At 48.6% G+C, this 26,025-nt stretch overlaps 2 protein-coding genes across 6 annotated transcripts in view; both read left to right on the top strand.

Moving 5' to 3' along the window:
• LOC141094206 (uncharacterized) overlaps positions 1-26,025 on the top strand; it is a 302,483-nt gene that overhangs the window by 133,453 nt on the left and 143,005 nt on the right. The window lies entirely within an intron of this gene.
• LOC141094225 (uncharacterized) overlaps positions 1-26,025 on the top strand; it is an 80,584-nt gene that overhangs the window by 42,894 nt on the left and 11,665 nt on the right. For 2 of the 4 annotated variants that reach the window (XM_073580028.1, XM_073580027.1), the window contains exons 1-6: positions 5,362-5,403; positions 16,642-16,791; positions 16,921-17,100; positions 17,184-17,307; positions 17,391-17,488; positions 17,687-17,777. In XM_073580028.1, coding sequence (XP_073436129.1) covers positions 5,377-5,403; positions 16,642-16,791; positions 16,921-17,100; positions 17,184-17,307; positions 17,391-17,488; positions 17,687-17,777 — 670 coding nt within the window. In that variant the 5' untranslated portion in view covers positions 5,362-5,376. Of the gene's footprint in view, positions 1-1,998; positions 2,120-5,361; positions 5,404-16,641; positions 16,792-16,920; positions 17,101-17,183; positions 17,308-17,390; positions 17,489-17,686; positions 17,778-26,025 lie in introns of those variants that run through there. The other 2 variants (XM_073580030.1, XM_073580029.1) reach the window with 2 other exon arrangements.

Below are 26,025 nucleotides of genomic sequence, written 5' to 3'. Positions count from 1 at the left end.
TGCGTTTTTTCCCCTATATTTAACATGGGTGCGCATACCTGCGCGCTGCCATGCGCATGTATGCGATTTTCATGCGCTGCGTTTTTTTGGGGTATGCGTTGGTATTTTCCAGACGCAGCATGTTGCATTTTTTGGCCCTGCAAAAAAGCGCATGCGCACATATGCGCACGTTTTGCGCTAAAAATGGCCATTATAGCCTATGGGTGCGCATATGTGCGCATTGGCATGCTTATGTATGCGTTTTTTTGCACCAGCGTTTTTTTTTTTTAACCATGGAATTTAGGGGTTTGGGTTAGAGTTAGGGTTAGTTAAGGGGGTTTAGGGTTAGGGTTAGGGTCAGGGTCAGGGTTAGGGTTGGGGTTTGGGTCAGGGTTAGGGTTAAGTATGGTTTGGTTAAGGGTTAGGGTCAGGGTTAGGGTCAGGATTAGGGTTAAGTATGGTTTTGTTAAGGGTTAGGGTCAGGGTTAGGGTTAGGGTTAGGGTCAGGGTTAGGGTTAGGGTCTGGGTTAGGGTCAGGGTTAGGGTTAAGTATGGTTTTGTTAAGGATTAGGGTCAGGGTTAGGGTCAGGATTAGGGTTAAGTATAGTTTTGTTAAGGGTTAGGGTCAGGGTTAGGGTTAGGGTCAGGGTTAGGGTTAGGGTCTGGGTTAGGGTTAGGGTCAGGGTTAGGGTTAAGTATGGTTTTGTTAAGGATTAGGGTCAGGGTTAGGGTCAGGATTAGGGTTAAGTATGGTTTTGTTAAGGGTTAGGGTCAGGGTTAGGGTTAGGGTCAGGGTTAGGGTCAGGATTAGGGTTAAGTATGGTTTGGTTAAGGGTTAGGGTCAGGGTTAGGGTTAGGGTCAGGGTTAGGGTTAAGTATGGTTTTGCTAAGGGTTAGGGTCAGGGTTAGGGTTAGGGTTAGGGTTAGTTAGGGTTTAGGGTTTGGGTTAGGGTTAAGTATGATTTGGTTAAGGGTTAGGGTCAGGGTTAGGGTTAGGGTAAGGGTCAGGGTTAGGGTTAGGGTTAGGGTCAGGGTTAGGGTTAGTAAAGTCATGGTTTGGGTAGTGTGAGGGGCCACCTAAAAATGTTGGAAAAAAACGCAAATGCGGTAAAAACGCACTAAAAACGCATACAAACGCTTAAAAACGCTGCGTTTTTTTCATGCATGCTCATAAAAATGCTTGAAAAAAACGCAGCAGTTGTATGCTTTTGTATGCGTTTTTTCAATGCGTTTTTTTGCGGGAAAAACGCGCTGCAAAAAAAAGCAAGTGTGAAACTAGCCTAAGACGTATAGATTATGGAGATATCCGACACCAGGAAACAAGCCGACCCCAATGTAAGGCCATAGCGGGTGGTGGTCTTCACAGGCGCACGTCACACTGTCAGTCCTTAGGCTCCTATGAAGGGAAACCATGGAATACAGGGGATACGGAAAGGATTCAGACCCCGGAACATTTTTCCCTTTGTTTTATTGCCGCCATTTGGTAAATTCAGTAAAGTCCATTTTTCCCTCATTAATGTCCCCTCTGCACCTCATCTTGTCTGAGAAAGCAGAAATGTAGAGATGTCTGCGTGGTCTGATGGAAGATGCTCCACCCTGGGACATTGCAGGAGGCGACCCTCACTCACGTTCCACCTCATCTTCTACCCCTGCTCCCTATAATAACTACAACCTGTGGAGATGGGAGACGGGTTTTCCTTGATGCCCCAGGAGGTTCCGGTAAAACATTCTTCATTAATCTGCTGCTCGCAGAAATTCTCTCCATCACTAACATTGCTCTGGCCGCTGCATCATCTGGGGTTGTGGCCGCTCTCCAAGATGGAGGCCGCACGGCTCATTCACCACCAGGATCACCCCTGAATCCAGCGCTCTTGGAATCTCCCGCCTGTAATATCACTAAGATCTTTCACAGATCTGGAAGGATCCAATCACTTAATGGGGGAAATTGTTCTACTGTTTGCAACGTTCCCTGTTCTTAAAGGAGCAACTCCAGCAGAAAAGCTGAATACAGCACAGCAGAGTCCTGCACACACTGAGGGCCTGATCATGTGACCCCTGACTCCTCCCTTCCTGTGACCTCATCACAGGTCCTGTGCACACAGAGCAACCATATATGTGGAGTGTGGCCCTGCGGGTGGAGGTAGGTGCTGGAGGCTCCATTATTCTCTATGTGGAGTGCGGCTCTGCGGGTGGAGGTAGGTGCTGGAGGCTCCATTATTCTCTATGTGGAGTGCGGCTCTGCGGGTGGAGGTCGGTGCTGGAGGCTCCATTATTCTCTATGTGGAGTGCGGCTCTGCGGGTGGAGGTCGGTGCTGGAGGCTCCATTATTCTCTATGTGGAGTGCGGCTCTGCGGGTGGAGGTCGGTGCTGGAGGCTCCATTATTCTCTATGTGGAGTGCGGCTCTGCGGGTGGAGGTCGGTGCTGGAGGCTCCATTATTCTCTATGTGGAGTGCGGCTCTGCGGGTGGAGGTCGGTGCTGGAGGCTCCATTATTCTCTATGTGGAGTGCGGCTCTGCGGGTGGAGGTCGGTGTCGGAGGCTCCATTATTCTCTATGTGGAGTGCGGCTCTGCGGGTGGAGGTCGGTGCTGGAGGCTCCATTATTCTCTATCTGGAGTGCGGCTCTGCGGGTGGAGGTAGGTGCTGGAGGCTCCATTATTCTCTATGTGGAGTGCGGCTCTGCGGGTGGAGGTAGGTGCTGGAGGCTCCATTATTCTCTATGTGGAGTGCGGCTCTGCGGGTGGAGGTCGGTGTCGGAGGCTCCATTATTCTCTATGTGGAGTGTGGCTCTGCGGGTGGAGGTCGGTGCTGGAGGCTCCATTATTCTCTATGTGGAGTGCGGCTCTGCAGGTGGAGGTCGGTGTTGGAGGCTCCATTATTCTCTATGTGGAGTGCGGCTCTGCGGGTGGAGGTCGGTGCTGGAGGCTCCATTATTCTCTATGTGGAGTGTGGCTCTGCGGGTGGAGGTCGGTGCTGGAGGCTCCATTATTCTCTATGTGGAGTGTGGCTCTGCGGGTGGAGGTCGGTGCTGGAGGCTCCATTATTCTCTATGTGGAGTGCGGCTCTGCGGGTGGAGGTCGGTGTTGGAGGCTCCATTATTCTCTATGTGGAGTGCGGCTCTGCGGGTGGAGGTCGGTGCTGGAGGCTCCATTATTCTCTATGTGGAGTGCGGCTCTGCGGGTGGAGGTCGGTGTTGGAGGCTCCATTATTCTCTATGTGGAGTGCGGCTCTGCGGGTGGAGGTCGGTGCTGGAGGCTCCATTATTCTCTATGTGGAGTGCGGCTCTGCAGGTGGAGGTCGGTGCTGGAGGCTCCATTATTCTCTATGTGGAGTGCGGCTCTGCAGGTGGAGGTCGGTGCCAGAGGCTCCATTATTCTCTATGTGGAGTGCGGCTCTGCGGGTGGAGGTCGGTGCCGGAGGCTCCATTATTCTCTATGTGGAGTGCGGCTCTGCGGGTGGAGGTCGGTGCTGGAGGCTCCATTATTCTCTATGTGGAGTGCGGCTCTGCGGGTGGAGGTCGGTGCTGGAGGCTCCATTATTCTCTATGTGGAGTGCGGCTCTGCGGGTGGAGGTCGGTGCCGGAGGCTCCATTATTCTCTATGTGGAGTGCGGCTCTGCGGGTGGAGGTCGGTGCTGGAGGCTCCATTATTCTCTATGTGGAGTGCGGCTCTGCGGGTGGAGGTCGGTGCTGGAGGCTCCATTATTCTCTATGTGGAGAGCGGCTCTGCGGGTGGAGGTCGGTGCTGGAGGCTCCATTATTCTCTATGTGGAGTGCGGCTCTGCGGGTGGAGGTCGGTGCTGGAGGCTCCATTATTCTCTATGTGGAGTGCGGCTCTGCGGGTGGAGGTCGGTGCCGGAGGCTCCATTATTCTCTATGTGGAGTGCGGCTCTGCGGGTGGAGGTCGGTGCCGGAGGCTCCATTATTCTCTATGTGGAGTGCGGCTCTGCGGGTGGAGGTCGGTGCCGGAGGCTCCATTATTCTCTATGTGGAGTGCGGCTCTGCGGGTGGAGGTCGGTGCCGGAGGCTCCATTATTCTCTATGTGGAGTGCGGCTCTGCGGGTGGAGGTCGGTGCCGGAGGCTCCATTATTCTCTATGTGGAGTGCGGCTCTGCGGGTGGAGGTCGGTGCCGGAGGCTCCATTATTCTCTATGTGGAGTGCGGCTCTGCGGGTGGAGGTCGGTGCCGGAGGCTCCATTATTCTCTATGTGGAGTGCGGCTCTGCGGGTGGAGGTCGGTGCCGGAGGCTCCATTATTCTCTATGTGGAGTGCGGCTCTGCGGGTGGAGGTCGGTGCCGGAGGCTCCATTATTCTCTATGTGGAGTGCGGCTCTGCGGGTGGAGGTCGGTGCCGGAGGCTCCATTATTCTCTATGTGGAGTGCGGCTCTGCGGGTGGAGGTCGGTGCTGGAGGCTCCATTATTCTCTATGTGGAGTGCGGCTCTGCGGGTGGAGGTCGGTGCTGGAGGCTCCATTATTCTCTATGTGGAGTGCGGCTCTGCGGGTGGAGGTCGGTGCTGGAGGCTCCATTATTCTCTATGTGGAGTGCGGCTCTGCGGGTGGAGGTCGGTGCTGGAGGCTCCATTATTCTCTATGTGGAGTGCGGCTCTGCGGGTGGAGGTCGGTGCTGGAGGCTCCATTATTCTCTATGTGGAGTGCGGCTCTGCGGGTGGAGGTCGGTGCTGGAGGCTCCATTATTCTCTATGTGGAGTGCGGCTCTGCGGGTGGAGGTCGGTGCTGGAGGCTCCATTATTCTCTATGTGGAGTGCGGCTCTGCGGGTGGAGGTCGGTGCTGGAGGCTCCATTATTCTCTATGTGGAGTGCGGCTCTGCGGGTGGAGGTCGGTGCTGGAGGCTCCATTATTCTCTATGTGGAGTGCGGCTCTGCGGGTGGAGGTCGGTGCTGGAGGCTCCATTATTCTCTATGTGGAGTGCGGCTCTGCGGGTGGAGGTCGGTGCCGGAGGCTCCATTATTCTCTATGTGGGGTGCGGCTCTGCGGGTGGAGGTCGGTGCCGGAGGCTCCATTATTCTTTATGTGGAGTGCGGCTCTGCGGGTGGAGGTCGGTGCTGGAGGCTCCATTATTCTCTATATGGAGTGCGGGTGGAGGTCGGTGCTGGAGGCTCCATTATTCTCTATGTGGAGTGTGGCTCTGCGAGTGGAGGTCGGTGCTGGAGGCTCCATTATTCTCTCTGTGGAGTGCGGGTGGAGGTCGGTGCTGGAGGCTCCATTATTCTCTATGTGGAGTGTGGCTCTGCGAGTGGAGGTCGGTGCTGGAAGCTCCATTATTCTCTATGTGGGGTGCGGCTCTGCGGGTGGAGGTCGGTGCTGGAGGCTCCATTATTCTCTATGTGGAGTGCGGCTCTGCGGGTGGAGGTCGGTGCTGGAGGCTCCATTATTCTCTATGTGGAGTGCGGCCCTGCGGGTGGAGGTAGGTGCTTTAGATTACTGGGTGCAGGGGACATTAACTCCTTCAGCACTGAGACTCTTTTGGGGTCTCTGTGTGGTGTGAACAGTGACATAACAGCAGAGGTGTATCTAGGGTTTTGGTTCGGGGGTGAAGCTTCTGAGTGGCCCCTAACCAGGTGACCTTGATCACAGCTGGGTAACGCACCGTAATAGTGGATGTAGGAGAACCTCTAAGATGACCGCGCTGTTACTGAAAATAATCTCTATATAAAGGCCAATATTGATGTTACCGCCATATGGTCAGTGGTAGATACCAGTCCTATGGAGCATATAAGAGGTCACAGCACAGTTACCGATAACACAGGTCAACGAAAAAAATTTTTTTTTCTGGTGTCCAAAATATTTTAATGAATTTGGGGTATTTTTGGGGTGCTGATTCTGAATATGTCATCAGTTTTGCCAGATTGGCTCAAGTTTTTGAGATTTTTGGTATCTTATTTATAGCACTTGTTGGTAAATGCGACGCATCATCTCATTAATTTCTTTGGATTAGTACTTGAACTGAGCAGTTCTCAATATAGTTTTGTGTTAATTAGTGTTCTAAAAGTTTGTTCATAGCTTGATTTTTGCACTAACTTTATGTTGTTGTCTGTTTTCCAGTGAAAAGCATGAACTCATCATGAAGAAGTTGTCTTAACGATCCAGACTCATTCTGTTACATTTGTGGTGAATATACACTGCCAAAACATAGAAGAAACATAACAGACTTCGTAAAAAAAGTGTATTTTGCCTATTTTGGGGTTATGCTTGGGGACCAAGACAAGTTTTGGGCACCACACATAGTGTGCAAAGCATGTATCGAATTATTACGAAAATGGAGCAAAGGACAAAGAAAAAGCTTCAAATTTGGTGTTCCAATGGTGTGGAGAGAGCCAAAAAATCATCATGATGACTGTTATTTCTGTGCAGTGCAAGTGCAAGGATTCAATAAGCATAAGAAACGAAAATGGGAGTAACATGGAATCTGCAAGAAGGCCTGTCCCTCATTGTGAAGATGTGCCTGTACCTGTGTTTACCATAAATAACAGTCATCATGATGATTTTTTGGCTCTCTCCACACCATTGGAACACCAAATTTGAAGCTTTTTCTTTGTCCTTTGCTCCATTTTCGTAATAATTCGATACATGCTTTGCACACTATGTGTGGTGCCCAAAACTTGTCTTGGTCCCCAAGCATAACCCCAAAATAGGCAAAATACACTTTTTTTACGAAGTCTGTTATGTTTCTTCTATGTTTTGGCAGTGTGTATTCACCACAAATGTAACAGAATGAGTCTGGATCGTTAAGACAACTTCTTCTTGATGAGTTCATGCTTTTCACTGGAAAACAGACAACAACATAAAGTTAGTGCAAAAATCAAGCTATGAACAAACTTTTAGAACACTAATTAACACAAAACTATATTGAGAACTGCTCAGTTCAAGTACTAATCCAAAGAAATTAATGAGATGATGCGTCGCATTTACCAACAAGTGCTATAAATAAGATACCAAAAATCTCAAAAACTTGAGCCAATCTGGCAAAACTGATGACATATTCAGAATCAGCACCCCAAAAATACCCTAAATTCGATGAAATATCTTTGGCACCAAAAATGCTGTTGACCAGTGTAATGACTTACCATTTTTCCGGTCTTTTCCATTTGGCCCAGACTGATATGACAACTTCTTCCAGCCAGGACTCGGCTGCAGAGAATACAGCACAGACACATTTCACATCTCATATTCCAGCCCCGTCACCATCTTTTCCCAACCTGTACAAACCCCTCACCCTGCTGATACCCCAATACTGAGCCACTGCTGCCGTATGTGTCCCTATTACTGCACCTGCTGTGTGACCTCTAAATTCTAAAGCAACCCTCTAGAATATAGTAATGCCGGGTGCAAGTGCCCTACAAATCAGTGCCCATGTTTTGCCCCCTAGAAAGTAATAGTGCCCTCTGTGTGCCCCATTGAGAGTCACAGTAACCTGAGTTCCCCTATAACAGTAAGTGCTCACTTTACATTTTATAATGTCCCGAGTCCTCCCGTATAGCTCCACTATACACAGTCTAATGCTCTCTTATGCACCCCCATAGGTAGACTCTATAGCATAATGCAGGCCTTAATAAAATGCACCCCCCATAGGCTGCCTCTATAGTATAATGCAGCCCTTAAAGGGAACCTGTCACCAGTTTTGGCCTATATAAGTTATGGCCATCACGTTTTGGAGCTGACATACAGCATTCGGACTGGACCTCTGACTGGACCGCCCCGCAGGTGAGTACAATAAAAGTTATTTTTCTCCTCTTACAGGACGATTTAGAGACAGATGTATATCAGCCCTGAAAGGTGATGGCTGTATCTCTTATCAGCCAAACCTGGTGACAGGTTCCCTTTAATATAATGCACCCCCATAGACAGATTCTATAGTATATTGCAGCCCCTAATATAATGCACCCCTAAAGGCAGTGTAACAACCCTGCCGGCATCACTGCTTGGCCTCCCATTCCCCACACACCAACTTAATCACTGCTCCAAGTCATACTGTGAGTTCCGTCTGCTGCCGACTCCATGCTGTGTGCCTCTTGTTTCCTGAATGTTCTCTGCATGCTTCCTGGCTGTATGCATAGGGGGGCGGCGCCAGAACTCTCTGGTTCTTATGGAATCAGGGTCCACCTGCCTAATGTGTCCCTGGCAAATTACCAAGAGGCCTCTAGTATTTAGGGCAGCTCCACCCGGTGGTAGCTGCCTGAGCAACGCCTTTACTCATTTAGTATCTTGCTGCTGAGTTGCCAGGTCCTGTTCTGTGTTTCACCTTCTCTGGAGGCTTGTTTCCTAGTCCTGTATCTGTGCCTGTCTGCTCTGCCCTCCAGGAGGCAGAATATCCTGGTCTCTGTGTCCCTGTTCCTAGACTTGCCTTGTATCCGTCCGCCCTCCAGGAGACAGAATATCTTGGTCCCTGTGCTATTGTTCCTTGCCTTGTCTCATACTTGTCCTCTCTGCCCTTCAGGAGGCAGTATAGCCGGGTCTCTGTGTCTTTGTTCCTGTACCTTGTCTTGTACCATTACCTTGTCTGAACTCAGTCCTACCTCTGTCTGTCAGTCTCCTTGTCTGTGGCTCCTTTCCCTGCTGTGTCTATCCTTGTGTCCTCTCCGTCTGCCTGAGCTCTGAACTCTTGCGACTCTGCCTGTGCTCCGCACACTAGCGGCTCTGCCTGAGCTTCGCACTCTTGTGGCTCTGCCTTTGCTCCACACTCTTCCGGCTCTGCCTGTGCTCCATACCCTTGTGGCTCTGCTGGTGCTCCACGCTCCTGCGGTACTGCTTCGTTCTGCTTTGTTCTGCTTCTGATGCTGCTCAACCTCTTGCTACCAACTGCAGCTCCTTTCCACAGCCTTGCGTTTTTCTCCAGTGTGAACAGCTCCAAACCTGTTCCTGCATACACCACTCCTTCCTGCCAGTACCTGCACCTCCTGTGTGAACAGGTCTCTACCTATTCCATACACCATTCCTTCCTGCCAGTGTCTCAGCCGTGCCTGCCTACCAGTGTCTCAGCTGTGCCCACCTACCAGTGTCTCAGCCATGCCCACCTGTTAAGTACCAGCCATGCCTACCGTTATCACCTGCCTGTCTGCCAGTCACACCTGTCCTATTGTCCTGTTCCCCAGTGGGATCAGCAGCCACAGCCAGACACCACTTTGGAGTGGCACCTGGCAGCTACCTACTGCACAAGCCTGACATCATCAGAGGCTCCAGTGAAGACCAAGGCAGCTGTCCTGATCATGCCCCTTCCAGGGTAGTGTAGCTCCCCGATGAGTTAGGCTTCAAGGCAAAAAATAATTTACAATTATTCTTAAAATTCAGAAATTTAGACCAATCCCCAAAAAACACATCAGGAGTAGGGATCTTTGGTTCAGCAGCATGTGAATGAGCAAGATAGGCGGAAATTCCCCGCACTTCAGCAGTAAGCTGCTCCACATGATCAGACAATTGCTTAATCTCCATTGAGAAAAAATTCCTCCTACGGCCTCAGAGAAATAGAGGAAAAAATATACACAAAAAAAAAATTCTGACACTTTTTTTTTTTTTTTTTTTTTTTACAATTCTTTCCTGCTATTGATTACCCTAGAATCTGCGGTATGGCTGGTGATTCTGTTATGAATGAGTCACCGGAGGAGAAAACAAAAATACAAGCTAAGTCCAGAAAACCGGAGAGGTTGGTAGCTATCAGATTGCAGACCCCTGATCCTATTCACCACAACTAACAGTAGCCGTGGGGGGTTCCTACGGTGCCCTAGACCCCTCGTCACAGCCGGAGAACTACATAAGCCTAAAGAAAGAAAGGGGAAATCTAAACTGCCCCAGAGCAGACCCCAAAGCAATAGACAGCCCCCAACATGTATTGTCGGTGAAATACAGATGAAAACACAAACACAGACAGAAAGACAGGCTGAGCAAACGATGGGGCCCAACTAACTAGATAGGACAGGACAGAAAAGATGCTGGCTGCAATCTGCAAAAAACCCTACAAAAATGTCCCAACCGTCTGATGGGGAAAAAAGGCCCTGAAGTCGCTAGACTTCAAAATCACTATATCAGCACTCAGGTATATTCTGAAAACAGAGCAAAGAGATCAACTGATCAGAGACAAAAATGGAATTCAGCCAGTCCCAACCAGGACTGGCTGAATACAAACACTAAGGAAACCAGACAAAATCTCATGGAATAATAGCAGGGCAAAAACTTAGCTTTTAGTAGACAGGAACTAAAACTGGCTGCCAGAGCTCAGAGCAGAATGGATCACCAGCAAACCCTGCAGGGCGTCGGCTGCCTTATATCCACTCAGAAATTCCAGATGTCCAATCACACTCCGCCTGTTCAGATGACAGGTTCTTCCCATCCCAATCAATTTCACTACCTCTCTTCACCAGCAGAGGGAGTTCGTCAGACATCAAAGGTGAAAGGGAAAATGAACTCACAACAGGAACCATCACCTTCCTGAGTGCCAAACATTACGGCCTTGATGACTACCTCCTGAGACTGAAGGATGGTCCCCGTATTGCCGGCAGATCAGAACAGCACAAAAACATTGTACGGTGTCATCTATACAATGCGCACAGCTAACTTGTTGTGCCAGATCTTAGAGATCTACACCCCCCTTGTACTGATTGTAATCCAAGTTACAATTTTGCTTTGGGACATGTGTTGTGGTACCACGAACAGTGACAAGGGAGCTGTTGTCACAGTGTATGGTGGTGAAGATAAGGACATCCCTTTTGTAATTATGTGAAATGCAAAATAGTGCTAAATGCTGTGGTTCAAAAGCATCTAGCAACTAGAGGGGTTAACAGTCACAGGAGGCAGGGAGTGGTTAGCAGAGCCCCAGGGGGATTGTGGGAAACTTGTTTACTGCTCTGGCAGCAGCCAATGGGATGAGTGTTGAGTGATCTCTCACAAAAGTTCATTCAAGTGAACCATAGGGACACAGGATTCCATTACAGAGTGGAGTTGGGCTATCCCCTGTTCTGCTAGTTCAGAAAGTCTATCAGGAGCAGGAAATAAGGAATGGAAGAAGTTGTGTTACAGGGATAATCTCCCTCAGCAAACCCTCCCCCCTCCTCCATTACACTGAGCTAGAAGGAATACTGTGGACTGCTGTGCCTTTGTAAAGTGTCTTGATCTGTGCTGAAATATGCTATCAAAAGAGACTGTTAGTCAATGTGCCTCTAAGAAGCAGCTGTACTGTTTATAAAGCCTGTACTTAAGAGACTTGAATTGTACTAAATGTGCTGTGACATTAAACTACACTGTTCATGTTCATGAGGACTCTATCAATTGTATCTGTGTGAGCAAGTGGATTCATCTTGTGCCTGAGGAAGCTGCAGTACATGGTCGCCCTGAGTAACAGGTCTCCCAAATTTCCAAAGAATTCATGAGACCTGTCCCGCCCCTATCTGAACCTAGCGGCATGCTTGTAACACTTATACTTGACCACCAGCATGTTGTTGCTGCGTTGGGCTCGGCTTTTACCTTTTCTCTGCATTTGCCCAATTAGTGGCATAGTCAGGCCTCTCTGATTTTTTTCGCATGGTGCTGCAGGCAACTCTACCTCTGGCAGAGAGGGTCTTGTAGAGGGGGATGCTGGTGTGAAAGTTATCAATGTAGAGGTGATAACTCTTATCCAGCAGTGGGTGCATCAATTCCCACATAATTTTCCCACTCATCCACAGGACAGGGTGACATTCAAGGGGGTTACTCTGAGTTGGGGCGGGAAGAGAGGAAGGAGTAGACATGGGCAAAGTAAGCTAAACACAGCAGGACAAATCAGGGTATCACCAGAGTCAGCTACTCAATGCCATAGGCAGAAAATATAACTGACATTGCCTTCAGGATGCAGCGCAGAGAAATAGCAGATCTGACACCAGAACGAGGCAGAGAAAAGTTAACCACGGACATGACCAGATTGGGAGAGGGGAAGATAAGACTCAAAACTTGGTCTGGATCATGACACATTTATTAATCTCATAGTACGGTGCCCCTTTTTTGGCCCCCACACACTGTATAATGTTCTCACAGTACCACCATCCCCCCAAACAGTATAATGTTCCCACAGTACCACCATCCTCAATTTTATTTCTGTAATCAAGATAACAGAATGGAGAAAGTCAGCACTCACCCCTTTTAGAAGATACTTCAGTCCTTCTACTGGTCCTTGTTCATAGACCACTGGAACATGGACCAGTAGAAGCGCAAATTAAGTATGAAACGTTTTGTCATGGTCCAGTCCGGAGTTTATTTTCTGCTGCCTTCACTCTGGACTGGTCATGCGGGGGTTAATCTCAGCCTCTTTCTGGAGCTTGTAGGGCTATTTCAGTCTCTCACAGCCTGCTGACCACTGTTAGTGATAGCTCAAGCTTCCAGTTTAGAGCCTCTGACCCTTGTACCTTGGTGATCCTCCTGCTTTTGACTGATATCCACGTGTATCACCCGGACTGATCTCTGACCCTGTCTCTTGGTATTCGTCTCTGCTGTTACATTCCCTCTCTGGCATCTGACTCCCTGGCTTGTACCCCGACCACGTATTTTGCCTCACGTTTTGGACCCCGTGCTCATGTTCTGGCTTTCTGACCCTTGGCTTGGTATTTTGACTACGTGTATTGCTGCTCCTTCTGGTACGTCTGCTCTTGCTAGTTACTGACTTGGTTCGTCTGACCATTCTCTCTCGTTACCTGTGGCACCTGTGCTGTTGCTCAGTGTTGCTGCTCTTAGTATGTAACCTCTCTTCCCTCACCAGCTCCCCCTGGTGGAGGTTTCGCTACACGTTTGTTGTCCATCATATCTTTTTCTTTTGGAAAATCACTGCACCTGCCGCCACGCTGCTAGCACTGTTTCACTTTTTGTCATTGTCCTGAATCAAATAAATTAAAAAGGACTGAAGTATCTTCCAAAAGGTGTGAGTGCTGATTTTCTTCATTCCATTGTCTTGATTATAAATAGTTACCCTGAAGATTTAATATAGTGGAGGTTTTAACATTGGTTCAATGTGTCCATATACTGGGTAACTTTCTATTTGGGGCCTCAACACTTCACTATAATTATTTTAGGAATATTTTCACACATTTTTTGGTGTTTTTCATGTAATATATGGAAGATTACATGGAGATATTGGCAGCAAATAACTTCTGTCTTGATGTTCTTACAAAAAAGCTTCTATAAAAGCCTCAAACTTCTGTGTGTGAATCAGACATAAGATCTAACGTGACAGAAGATTACAGTGTGGGGAAGACGGGAAACCTTCATATAGACGGCCGGTGGGGATGGAGTCAGTGACGGACTCTGGACAAATGTTACGGTTGCTGTTACGGGGAAGCTAGAGAACAACCCGGAAGTGGACCCTCTGGGTCACGGCTCCAGAGCCCCCGAGGGCGAGCAGCCCAGGTGATGACCACCCCCTGTACAGGGAGTGTTAGGGGCAGGCCCACGGAGGGTAGAACTGTGACGGCCGGAACCAAAGGGGCGACTGGGGTAAGCTAGGAGAGGATACACAGATATACCGATTGGCGATGGACCTTGGAACTGTGGAGGAGGGACAGCGAGGCGGGCTCAGAGGACGGCACAGACGGGAGGCTGTAACAGAGAGGAGACAATGGCTGAGGCAGGATAGGGGGACACGGCAAGAGGCAAACAGACAGAGGAACACACAGTAGCAGAACCAGGGCAGAGACGAATAGAGACTGACAAGGAGAGAGCGCTGGAGGCGCAGACACACAGGGGGCCAGAGTCAGAGTGACCGCTGCAGGAGACAGCGTCACCGAGGTTGACAGGCACCTTACCTGACAAAGCCCCAATCTTAAATAGCCGGTGGGCGCCAGGGGGCAGAGCGCCGGGATCTCCACAGTGCGCGGGTGCCCGACGCCAGGAAACCTGGAAGCCGGGAGCGGGGACGCGCCGGGACCCGAGGACGCGCCGTGAGGCGCGCGCCGAAGTCGGAACTCTGACAACAAATATGTTTCTAGAGCCGTAGTAGAAGATGAAGATGTCGTCCTCATCATGAATTAGTTATTTCTCCTGTCACGTGTAATGAATGTCTCCTGCAGTATTGCTAATGCCGATTCCAGTGTCGGTAAATGAGACGAGAATTAGCGTTATGGAAGATGAGTCTATGAGGAACGTATTCAGCTGCCGACTCCGAGGAAGAAACTACTTGTTGTCTGTGGCCTAAAATATATAGGTTTTATTAGTAAGCTAGATGAGTGCCCGATGCTATCGTATCGGGAGGGCAGTAACATCACGATGGGGGCAGCTTTGTGGCGCTGGGGGTGGCGGCCAGGGCTGGCTCCAGGTTTTTGAGGGCCCCGGGCGAAAGAGTCTCAGTGGGCCCCCCCCTTTAACACATACCACGATTCATGATGCACAGATACAGCAGAGAAATATAGGGATAGTACAATGCCGGCATGGTATAGTAACAACAGGACCTTGCGTGACGTCACGGTCATGTGATAGATCACGTGACCGGCTAAGAAGCGCTGAAAGGACCAAAGTTCAGTTCTAACCTACGCGTTTCAGAATCTTTCTAATTCCTTCACAAGGTCCTTTTGTTGCTGTACCTTGCCGGCTTAAGCTTTTACATGGCGCTGCCGCTCTCTGCACTTGGCGGTGAGGGTGTCGGTTAGCAGGACGATTGTCACCGGCCGGGACAACGTCCGATACCTGATACTACACTACCATAATATCTGAGAGAACCGCCTTCCTCTCTATTGTGAATCGCTACCCTCCCTTGGATGTGGACTAGTTACTCTGCCTGAACCAGGATTCTGCTGCACACAGGAAAGTTTGGGAGGAACAATACTGTTATATATTCATCAAGGACTTTGCTGCACACAGGAATTCCCGGAGGAACTACATTATTACTTATCTGCTAAGGTAAATAACTGAGTATGTTATCGTGCGTCCTATTAGACTCCTCTGTCCTGGTGTCAGCATTGTTTTATATTTTTCCCCCCTTCCTTCTTTTTCTTTTTTGGGTCACAAGCGTGTTTCCTAATATCCCATATTGCCTTGAGCAAAAACATTTATCATCTATTCAGGCCAGGGTATTATTTTTAGCGCAAATATATATATATTTATTATTATCACTGGTATAAAAAAAGAGATAAGACCCCCCCCTGCCCCCCCCCCCCAAGAAAGCCAGAAATCACCTTTGTTTTGGGTTGAGAAGTCACTGCCAGGAGCCGCCACGGAGCGAGGAGCCTCAGCAAGCGCTGGGAGATGTGTCAGCCAGACAGCCAGTGTCTGGTGCAGCGGTGCCAGCTGCTGTAGCAGGAGCCGCCGGAGCGAGGAGCCTCAGCGAGCACCAGAAGATGTGTCAGCCAGACAGCCAGTGTCTGGTGCAGCGGTGCCAGCTGCTGTAGCAGGAGCCGCCGGAGTGAGGAGCCTCAGCGAGCACCGGAAGATGTGTCAGCCAGACAGCCAGTGTCTGGTGCAGCGGTGCCAGCTGCTGTAGCAGGAGCCGCCGGAGCGAGGAGCCTCAGCGAGCACCGGGAGTTGTCTGGTTTGGCGGTGCCACTGCTAGGAACCACCACTTGGAGCAAGGAGCCTCAGCGAGCGCCAGGAGATGTCAGTGTCCGGACGGTCCCTCCGTTTCCAGAGAGAGATGCGTGCTTCACAAAGCTTCTGTGTCCTCCGCCTCGTCACTTCCTCCCTGCGGCACACGTGGGTAGAGACAGGGGAGGGGAGCTCTCCAACCAATCACAGGAAGACACTCCTGGCAGTCTGGACTCTGATTGGCTGACGGCGCGCAGTCGTTGGCCTGATTCATTGATATGCGTCCAATAGATGTGCGTCTCCTGCCGCCGCCACGGCGCCGCTGAATCTGATTCAAGGTCGCATTCCCAGCAGCCAGACAGTGTGAGTGGGCCCCCCTGTCTCGCCAGGGCCCCGGCATTTGCCTGTGTATGCCGGGTGCTGACGCCGGGCCTGGTGGCGGCCCACCCACTTCCATGCAGTCACAACCGGCAGGAAAGACGGTGTTTTGCGGTCTGTGCTGGAGATGGTGTACGGTGCCACCAGAGGGTGGCCGCACCCAATCTCCAGCACAGGCCTCAAGCCGTGGTCTTTCCTGCCGGCTGTGACTGCACGGAGGTGGGTGGGCAGGCAGTGGAGGGATCCAGCGCGTGTTGTCAGGCAGTGGGTCCTGGTGGGGGTTTGGCGGCGGCATCACTCTCATTACTCCTCCCTCATTACACCCTCTCATTATACCCCCTTTATTACACCCCTCTCGTTATACCCCCTCTCACAGCTTCATGATCACAGCGGCGGCCTGGATCCGAGCGGCGACTGGGATCCGAGCGGCGGCTGGGATCCAAGCAGTGGCCGGGATCACAGCGGCGGTCAGGATCGCAGTGGCAGCCTGGATCAGAGCGGCAGCTGGGATCCCATTGGGATCGCAGCCGTGGCCTGGATCCGAGCGGCATCACTTGGGTGTACCAAAATGGCGGTCGGCGTACTTCTGGTGCGGCGCAGTGGATTGTGGGATTCGGGGACATCCAGACGGAAGTGGATGACAGACAATTTAAGGCAATTAGATATATACATGTAAAGAAGGAAACTAAATTCTGTAAAATAATAAATTTCCTCTTATGTTTCCCTTAATATCCCCAGTAATTGTATTACTACACAGGATTTTTATGATGTTACATCGGCTCATCTTCTTCTCATTCAGGACTCTACAATATCAGATCCTCTCAGTGAAGATCTTCTACATAAGAGAATTTTCCTGATTTACCCATCAAGGATGGATATGAACAGAGACAAGATGATGGAGAGGATATTACACCTCACCCTAGAGATCCTCTTCCGGCTTACTGGAGAGGTGAGAGATTCTGATGACGTCACATTACATCATTCTTATCTATGGGAATAACAGATGGACAGAACTGGAGAGGTGAGGACTCTGGAAATGTCTGTAGTGAGATTTATTAATGTGTCTCTCCATAACCAGGATTACACAGTAGTGAAGAAGACCTCTAGTGAACGCTGTCAGGACCCTGTATCTGCGGGATGGGGAAGAACCCTGAGCCCAATCATGGGGCCTCCACCTCACCCCCTGATACATAAGGACATCAATGACCAGAAGATCCTAGAACTCATCTACAAGATGATTGAGCTGCTGACTGGAGAGGTGACACTGCTGGGAATGCTGGGACATTACACAGTAACACTATGAAGGGATCAGGGGGATGACGGTATTATTGTATGTGTCAGGTTCCTATAAGGTGTCAGGATGTCTCCGTCTATTTCTCCATGGAGGAGTGGGAGTATTTAGAAGGACACAAAGATCTGTACAAGAATGTCATAATGGAGGTTCCCCAGCCCCTCACATCACCAGGTAAGAGACAGGACTAAATACACACGGCCTACAATTATCTGTATGTAAAGAATGAATTCAGTCCCTGTATGTGTTTCCTCCAGATCTATCCAGTAAGAGGACAACACCAGAGAGATGTCCCCGTCCTCTTCTTCCACAGGACTGTGAACAAGAAGATCCCAATGTTCCTCAGGATCATCAGGTAGATGGAGAGAAGGTGTCATGAGATCTCCCCTATGATGTGCAGACGGCTGTGAAGATCTTGTGCTCAGTCTTGTTTTATCCACCAGTATTATATGTTTTATATTTGTGTAATGAGAACGGTGGAGATGGCAGGATTAGAGCTGATCATAGATGTGACTTCTCCATCTGTACGTGACTTTTATAATATTTGTTTCAGAGTGAAGATCTGACCCATATTAATGCTACAGAGACATATGTGAGGAGTGAGGAGCGGTGTAAAAAGGACATTCCCACATATGACTACCCAGGTTAGTGGTAACCACTAAATGCAGAGAAGTCACAGATTCTTCTCAGTCACCGGCTGTGGCTGCTTTATCGTTGGTGTAGTCCGGCCGTATTACCATGATCACCATTTTGCCTCTAGACCACAACATTCTCCTTCACCCCAAACTGTTCAAATGACTTTGGGCATTGAAAGCCCTTTTCTATAGAACTTATCACCTGGAGGATCCAACTACCACCTGGGATTAGAAGACGCTGACCGTTACCTGCCCAGGGTTGTAAACTACAAAGCCAAATGACAGCGTACATAGAATGTTCTGATAAATTAGAAAATCACTTGAAGAAAAGTATTATGATGGGTCTGTATCAGAAATCGGAGGGTAAAGATGCTGTTGGCTTCCTAGAACCCTGGTATCTTATTGGATGAATCTCCCTTCTGTGCTGCTGAATGTGCTCATATGGTCCCTACAAGACCAGGTCCAGTATTTCAGGCCAAAATTTGTTTTTGTGGTCGACAACATTAAATGTGCAGTGAGGCCAAGTGTGAATTTCTGTACAGTAGCAACAGTTTCCCTTTATGCTGACTTTCAGGGCCGGACTGGGATAAAAAAGCAGCCCTGCCACACAAATCCTACCAGCCCACATACTATAACACTCCCCCCACACCCGATCAGTGGATTTTCTTATACTTTGTCGTGCCCTTCAACACTCACCTCAAAGGAATTATTTGAAGTGCCATGTGTGAATGCCACCTCAGTGCGCATTAGGGTGACCGGATCTCATATGGGGGGGAAAAAATGTCAGAATCTTGTTCGTCTGGACCCCACAAAACGATTCCCCTTTCCAGATATTGAGAGAGCCAAAATTTGAGCTCGATCAAACGACGTTAACCCGTGCCGCTCGTCGCTCAAAGTTTGAAAAAATCCAAATTGAGGTATTTTAAGATTTAGGTATTTTGCATAGTCTGTTAGACTGTAAAGAATGTGACAACAACATTGCAGAAATAGCCCTGACCAAATTTTCGAACCATTTGTGGTATTTGAATGCAGAGTTGGTGGGATTATCGTTTTTTGATCCCACCATTACAGACAATGAAAAGTTGTTAATGGCTAATAAATTGCTCAGCAGCACAGATGAACCATCAGAGCACGCTAACCAACATGAGTTGATAATTTTACATAGTTATCTAATCTATTCTAGAGCTTTTGTTAAAGTAGTTTTTGAAACGTCAGAATATAATGCTCGGCATTTGCTTACAACTTGCAGGACATATTGCTTTTGTTCTTCATCTTTTGTCAGAAGGTCGTTAAAGTCGGTTACTTCCTACCTCTTTTAATTTTTCTTTCCTAACTTTTGGATTTACAACCCTAGCGTGCTCTGATGGTTCATCTGTGCTACTGAGCAATTTATTAGCCATTAACAACTTTTCATTGTCTGTAATGGTGGGATCAAAAAACGATAATCCCACCAACTCTGCATTCAAATACCACAAATGGTTCGAAAATTTGGTCAGGGCTATTTCTGCAATGTTGTTGTCACATTCTTTATAGTCTAACAGACTATGCAAAATACCTAAATCTTAAAATACCTCAATTTGGATTTTTTCGAACTTTGAGCGACGAGCGGCACGGGTTAACGTCGTTTGATCGAGCTCAAATTTTGGCTATCTCAATATCTGGAAAGGGGAATCGTTTTGTGGGGTCCAGACGGACAAAATTCCGACATCGATTTTTTGCGGTCACCCTAGTGCGCATGATCGACCTCTTTAGAGCACGATTTCTCAGGATCATGGGGGTCCTAGCGGTCGTACCCCAGCGACTACATATGTCTCGGGATAGGGGATGACTTTGCATAATCCATTTAAATGGGTTATCCAATATATACACCGTATTTTTCGGACTATTAGACGTACCTAGGTTTTAGAGGAGAAAATTAGGGGGAAAAAAAAGACTGAAGCAAAAATGTGGTCAATTCTGTACCTAATATCCCCTATCCTGGTAAATATGGTCCATATATGCTCATCTCCATCCTGAAACACATGGCCCCTCATCCCTCTCCTGGTATGCATGTTGGTTCCCTCATCCCCATCATGGTATGCATGTCTCCTCATCCCCATCAAGGTATGCATGCCGCCTCATCCCTGGCCCGGTATGCATGGCCTCCTCAACCCTATACTGGTAGAAATGGTTCACCTCAACCTTATCCGGGCAGGAATGATCGCCCTTATCCCTATGATGGTATGCATTGCCCCATCCCTGTCCTGGTCTGCAGGGCTCCATCCTTTACCTGTTATGATTGGTCTCCATCCCAGTCCTTGTACGCATGGCCCCATCTTTATCCTGATATGATTGGTCCCATCCTTTCCTTATCCTGGCATGCATGGCTCCATCAGAAAAGATAAAAAAAACAAAAAAAAATTATACATACCTTCCCAGCGCTCCCTTGCAGCATCTTGTTCCGACGACAGCAGCTGCTTTATACTTGTAAGCAGCGCTTGGCAGGGACGTTATGCCCTGCTTTCAAGCCAAAAAGCAGCTGCCGGAATACTCAGTGCTCACTGCACGCAAGGACTGTCCATCGCAGAGAGCAGTGAGTATTCATTGCTCTTCAGTAGCGCGCACAGTCTCAGCTGGAGCCTTCCTGCTGCTGCCGGTGGTCACATGTGCTGATACTTGAGAAGTGAATATTCTGAACATTCATTTCTCTTAAGTATCGGCACACATGAAAGCTCCAGCTGACACTGCGTTCTACTGAAGAGCAATAAATACTCGCCGTGCAAACAGTCCCTGCATGCAGAGCACTGAGTATTCCGGCAGTTGCCCTTCAGCTTGCAAGCAGCGCATGATATCCCTGCCATGCGATGGTTACAAACATTAAGCAGCTGCTGGCAATGGAGGAAGACGCTGCGAGGGAGCGCCAGGAAGGTAAGTGTAATGGTTTGTTTTTTTAATCTTTTCTGATGGTGCCATGCATATCAGGATAAGGAAAGGATAGGACCAATTATATCAGGATAAGGATGGGGCAATGCATACCAGGGTGTGGGTGGGGGCCAGTCATACCAGAATAAGGATGGGGGCCAATCATACCAGGATGCTAAAAAGAAATTAATATATTCAGTGCCCTCCACGTCCATAGGGGTGGAATGCATTGAAAATTCATTTCTCTTTAGCAGCAGGTGCAGTAGTTAGCCGCAGCAGCCAGCTCCTGCCTCTGTGACCCACTGCTCCGCCGGTGCCGCTCCCCACCTCCCCACCACTGCCAGAGCCGGTACATCCGGACTATAAGACGCATCCCCCATTTTGGAAGGATAAGAGTGCATCTTATAGTCCAAAAAATACAGTATTTCTTATTTTCCCATAGTATTCCTGAAAATAATAAACCAATATTAACCCTCCCAAAGACCAATGTCGCCTCTCCAAGAACAGGACAGGAGTGGTACTGTGCAGTGTATATGTACAGATCAGGAAAAGTGGTAATGAGCAGTGTATATATACAGGACAGTAAAAGTGGTATATTCGGGCCTCCTTGTGACTACACCCAGGCTCCACCCTAGCTCCGCCTCCACCCTTCGAGCCTTCCATAGTCCTACCGCTCACTCCTGGAAAAACTCAACTTCACCACGTCCTCATCAATCAGATATTAACAGTTCCCATCAAACACCAGATCACATACATAGCCAGCAGCTTTTGTTCTGGCCAAAAGAATTTTTAAGCTGCCACCACGACACTGTAGACTTTTTTGGCCGACCCTACTCTACTGTAACCTATTAAATATAAATATATTTTTATGTATTTTTCTTTAAGGGAATGAGTCACATACATTTATTTTAACTGACCATTAATAAAACATACAAGTGAGAAATACCATCACACCATGACCAGACCACATATTACCACCACATAGTGACTGAATACTACAATATATATGTATATAGGTGGGCACCACGGAAAATATGACATGAATATGATAACTGGGTGCAACACTGTGCCAAGTAGATTAAATGAAAAAAAGAGAGAAAAGAGACACAGGATAACATGCACACAACAGCAGAATGTCCATGTGAAAAAAAGGCTTTTATTGACATACAATAGCTAGAGAGATCCAAGTGTACAATAAAAAGAATTAAACATTAAACATTTCTTCCTTTGTATACGGCATATATTCTCCACCTGCCCACTTTTGTTTCATTTGTGGTTTTTAATTATTTTTATTGTACACTTGGATCTCTCTAGCTATTGTATGTCAATAAAAGCCTTTTTTCACATGGACATTCTGCTGTTGTGCATGTTATCCTGTGTCTCTTTTCTCTCTTTTTTTCATTGAATACTACAATACTGAAAATTAATTAAAAAAAAAATACTAAGTGACATTATACAAAGGAACTCTGTACATAGTATACAGTATCAGTGTACAGGTAATAGTGGTAACTGGTGACATTATACACAGAAGCTCTGTACATAGTATACAGTACCAGTGTGCAGGTAATACAGTGATCACCGGTGATATTATACACAGGAGCTCTATATATAGTGTACAGGTAATACAGGGATCACCAGTAACACTATACACAAGGCCTCTGTATACAGTGTCCGTGTACAGATAAAGTGATCACTGGTGACATTATACACAGGAGCTCTGTACAGAGTATACAGTGTATAGTGTCAGTGTACAGGTAGCACACTGACTCACCAGTGATGTCTCTAGCTGAAGTCCTTTATCTTTGCTTTTCTTTTTCATGCAGCACAGACCACCATCACTTCTTCCAGCCAGAACTCTCTGCATAAACTAATACTGTTACCTAGAGCACGGATTCCAGAGCACATTCCCCTCTTTTTTCCCTTTCTTCTACACTACACATCTGAATATAGATATGCACACACCATTAATGCATAATTGGTTATTATGCAACCCACCATTCCATATATAAATATAATACGCCACTGAGCCCCTTCTAGCTATACATAGCTACTTTCCCCACCTAATATATAAAATTAGCACCTGTAATCTCTCCACCAATTCATTACCAGTCACTGCATGTTCAACGCCCCTCACTATGTGTGACACTCAGGAATAGACTATGTCCGAGAGTGGACCCTCTGGATCGTGGATCTGGAGACTCTGGGCCGAGCGCACCAGGTGATGACCGACCCCTGTACAAGGATCGTTAGGCGCAAGACCACAGAGGTCAGAAGCGCGACAGCCAGTACCAAGAGGGATGGCTCACAAGACTAGCAAGGTAAGAGGCAGGCAGGGAAAACAGGCGGATAACAAGGGTACCTAACCGAGGAAGTCAGACGATGAGAATAGCCGGCACTGGCACAGAAGAAGAGAGGAGCAAGCGAGGAAACCCAGAGGGTAATGTGCGTGTGTGTGTGTATATATATATATATATATATATATATATATATATATATATATATATATACTGTGTATATATATATATATATATATATATATAATGCTGACGGGAATAAGATGGGAGCCAGGAAGTCAGAAGGAGGGCCAGGGGAAGCGAAAACCAGAAGGTAGGCAGAGAGACAGTACGGGGAGAGCTGACAGGGAGACCAGAGTCAGACAGGTAGGGATGCTACAGCAGCGAAACAGAGACAGAAGCAACACTAAACAGGAGAATGCGGCCAGAACAGTGCGGAGGTTCCACACAATCACCAGGCGCCCTCCTCATAGGGAGGACGCCTGAAGTACCTTAGCGCCAGGAAGTTTGTCCCCAGCCCTGCCCCTCAGCGATGCCTACTGCCAGAGGAAGAGAGCGGGTGGACGCGCACCCGCGACCTAAGGCCGGCGCGTGAGACCGCAGCAGGGCGGAAGACAGGTCGGGCACGCGCACGGACGGAGGCGCGCAGATGAGGGAACGCTGCGGCGGGTGCCGCCGCTGAAGGGGCGTCGGCGGGCACGGCCGCCGATGTCACAGTACCCCCCTCCTTATGTCCTCCCCTTCTGAGATTGGCCAGAAATTTTTTCAGGATAAGAGGGGCATTGACATTCTCTCGAGGCTCCCAGGACCTCTCCTCGGGACCAAAACCCCTCCAATCGATAAGAAAAAGTTTTTCCCCTGACTTTTTTCATGGCCAAAATGTCTTTTACTTCAAAGAAGTCATCCGAGCCAATTGGTGAAGGGGGGGTAGTGGAAGCTGGTTGGAACCGATTAAGAACCACAGGTTTCAGGAGCGAGACATGGAAAGCGTTAGGGACCCGGAGCGAAGCAGGCAACCTCAGTTTATAAGCCACTTCATTAATGCGTCCAATCACTTCAAAAGGCTCGATGTAAAAAGGACTTAACTTGTAAGAAGGGACTTTCAGGCGGATATGTTTGGTTGAAAGCCAGACTTTGTCACCAGGATGGTACGGAGGAACATCCTTCCGTCTCTTGTCCGCATGTTTCTTAATTCGGGCACAGGCATTCTTGAGCGCCTCCCTGGTCTCCCTCCAGATTTCCAAAAATCCCTTGTCGAGAGTATCTGCTGCGGGAACTCTTGACGATGTGGAAAGGGGCAGCGGAATACCAGGATTCTGACCTGTTACCACAAGAAATGGTGACTTGGCGGTGGATTCGCTGGGATGATTATGCGCAAATTCAGCCCAAAGTTGGAGAGAGACCTAATTGTCCTGATGGATGTCAGAAAAGTGACGTAAGAAGGTAGTCAACACTTGATTAATCCGCTCCACCTGCCCGTTGGTCTGAGGATGATATGCAGAGGGAAAGTCGAGAGATGTGCCCGTAAGCCGACAGAGAGCCCTCCAGAATCGACAGGTAAACTGGACCCCCCCGATCCGACACGATCCGCTGAGGAAGACCATGCATCCTGAAGATCTGGTGGATGAAGATCTCGGCCAACCTCGGGGCTGACGGCAGTCCGGGTAAGGGAATGAAATGAACCATTTTGGAGAAGCGATCTGCTACAACTAAGATGGTGGTACTGTACATCCATCTGAGCGGGGCAGATCAGTCACGAAATCCATAGCAATTTGCTGCCAAGGAGCTTCTGGAACCAGTAACGGGTGAAGAAGACCGGAGAGCAGAGTCTTAGAAACCTTGTTCTGAGCACAGGTCGTGCATGAGGCTACATAGTCCATCTTATCCTGGCGAAGGGCGGGCCACCAGTAATAACGAGAAAGCAGCAAGAGGGTCTTCTTAGTCCCAACGTGCCCAGCAACCTTGGAGGAATGCCCCCAGCACAGCACCTCTGAACGCTTGTCTTGGGGAACGAAAGTTTTGCCTGGCAGAGGAGTAGAGAAATTCACAGGAGCCACGGTGATAACTTTAGCAGGCTCGATAATATACGATGGATCTTCATCCCTCTCTGGCGACTGCAAGGACCTGGAAAGTGCATCCGCTTTGATGTTCTTATTGCCAGGTCGGAAGTGAAGCTTAAAATCAAAACGAGAAAAATACAGAGCCCATCTGGCTTGCCGGGAATTGAGTTTTTGGGCGGACTGCAGGTAAGCCAAATTCTTGTGGTCCATGAAAATAGTGAAGGGGGGTACTGCCGCTTCAAGCAAATATCGCCACTCCGCCAAGGCCATCTTAATGGCCAGCAATTCCCAGTCTCCAATGGAGTAATTGCATTCCGCAGGCGAAAAGGTTTTAGAAAAAAACCCGCAGGGCACCAGACGTCCAGATGAAGCCTGCTGGAACAGAACCGCCCCAGCTCCGGTGGAGGAGGCATCCAAATCTACGACGAAGGGCCTGCTGGCTACCGGACGATGTAAGATCGGTGCTGATACAAAAGAGCGTTTCAGAGCAAGGAAGGCGTCTTCAGCTTCGGGAGACCAGCTGTTTGACTTAGTTCCTTTACGAGTCAGGGCCGCGATGGGTTTGGTAACTGTAGAAAAATGAGGCACAAATTGTCGGTAATAGTTAGCGAATCCGAGGAAACGCTGGATGGCTTTCACACCAACGGGACGAGACCACTTGAGTACCGCAGAGAGTTTCTCTGGATCCATCTTCAGACCGGAATCTGTGACGATATATCCCAAGAAGGGTAACGATGTCTGCTCAAAGAGGCATTTTTCAATTTTGGCTTAGAGTTGATTCTCTCGAAGGCGATGCAGGACCATGCGTACGCTTCTTGATGAGAGGACAGATCGGGCGAGAAGATGAGAATATCATCTAAGTACACCACCACGCAGGAGTAGAGTAGATCCCAGAACACCTCGTTAACGAATTCCTGAAACACAGCCGGAGCGTTGCAGAGACCAAATGGCATGACTAGATATTCATAATGCCCATAAACGGGTATTAAAGGCAGTCTTCCA

Source organism: Dendrobates tinctorius, unplaced genomic scaffold, assembly GCF_039654945.1.
Source record: "Dendrobates tinctorius isolate UK_male_01 unplaced genomic scaffold, ASM3965494v1 ptg000063l, whole genome shotgun sequence".
NCBI classification, from domain to species: domain Eukaryota; kingdom Metazoa; phylum Chordata; class Amphibia; order Anura; family Dendrobatidae; genus Dendrobates; species Dendrobates tinctorius.
This window is presented reverse-complemented; position numbering and strand designations above follow the sequence as displayed.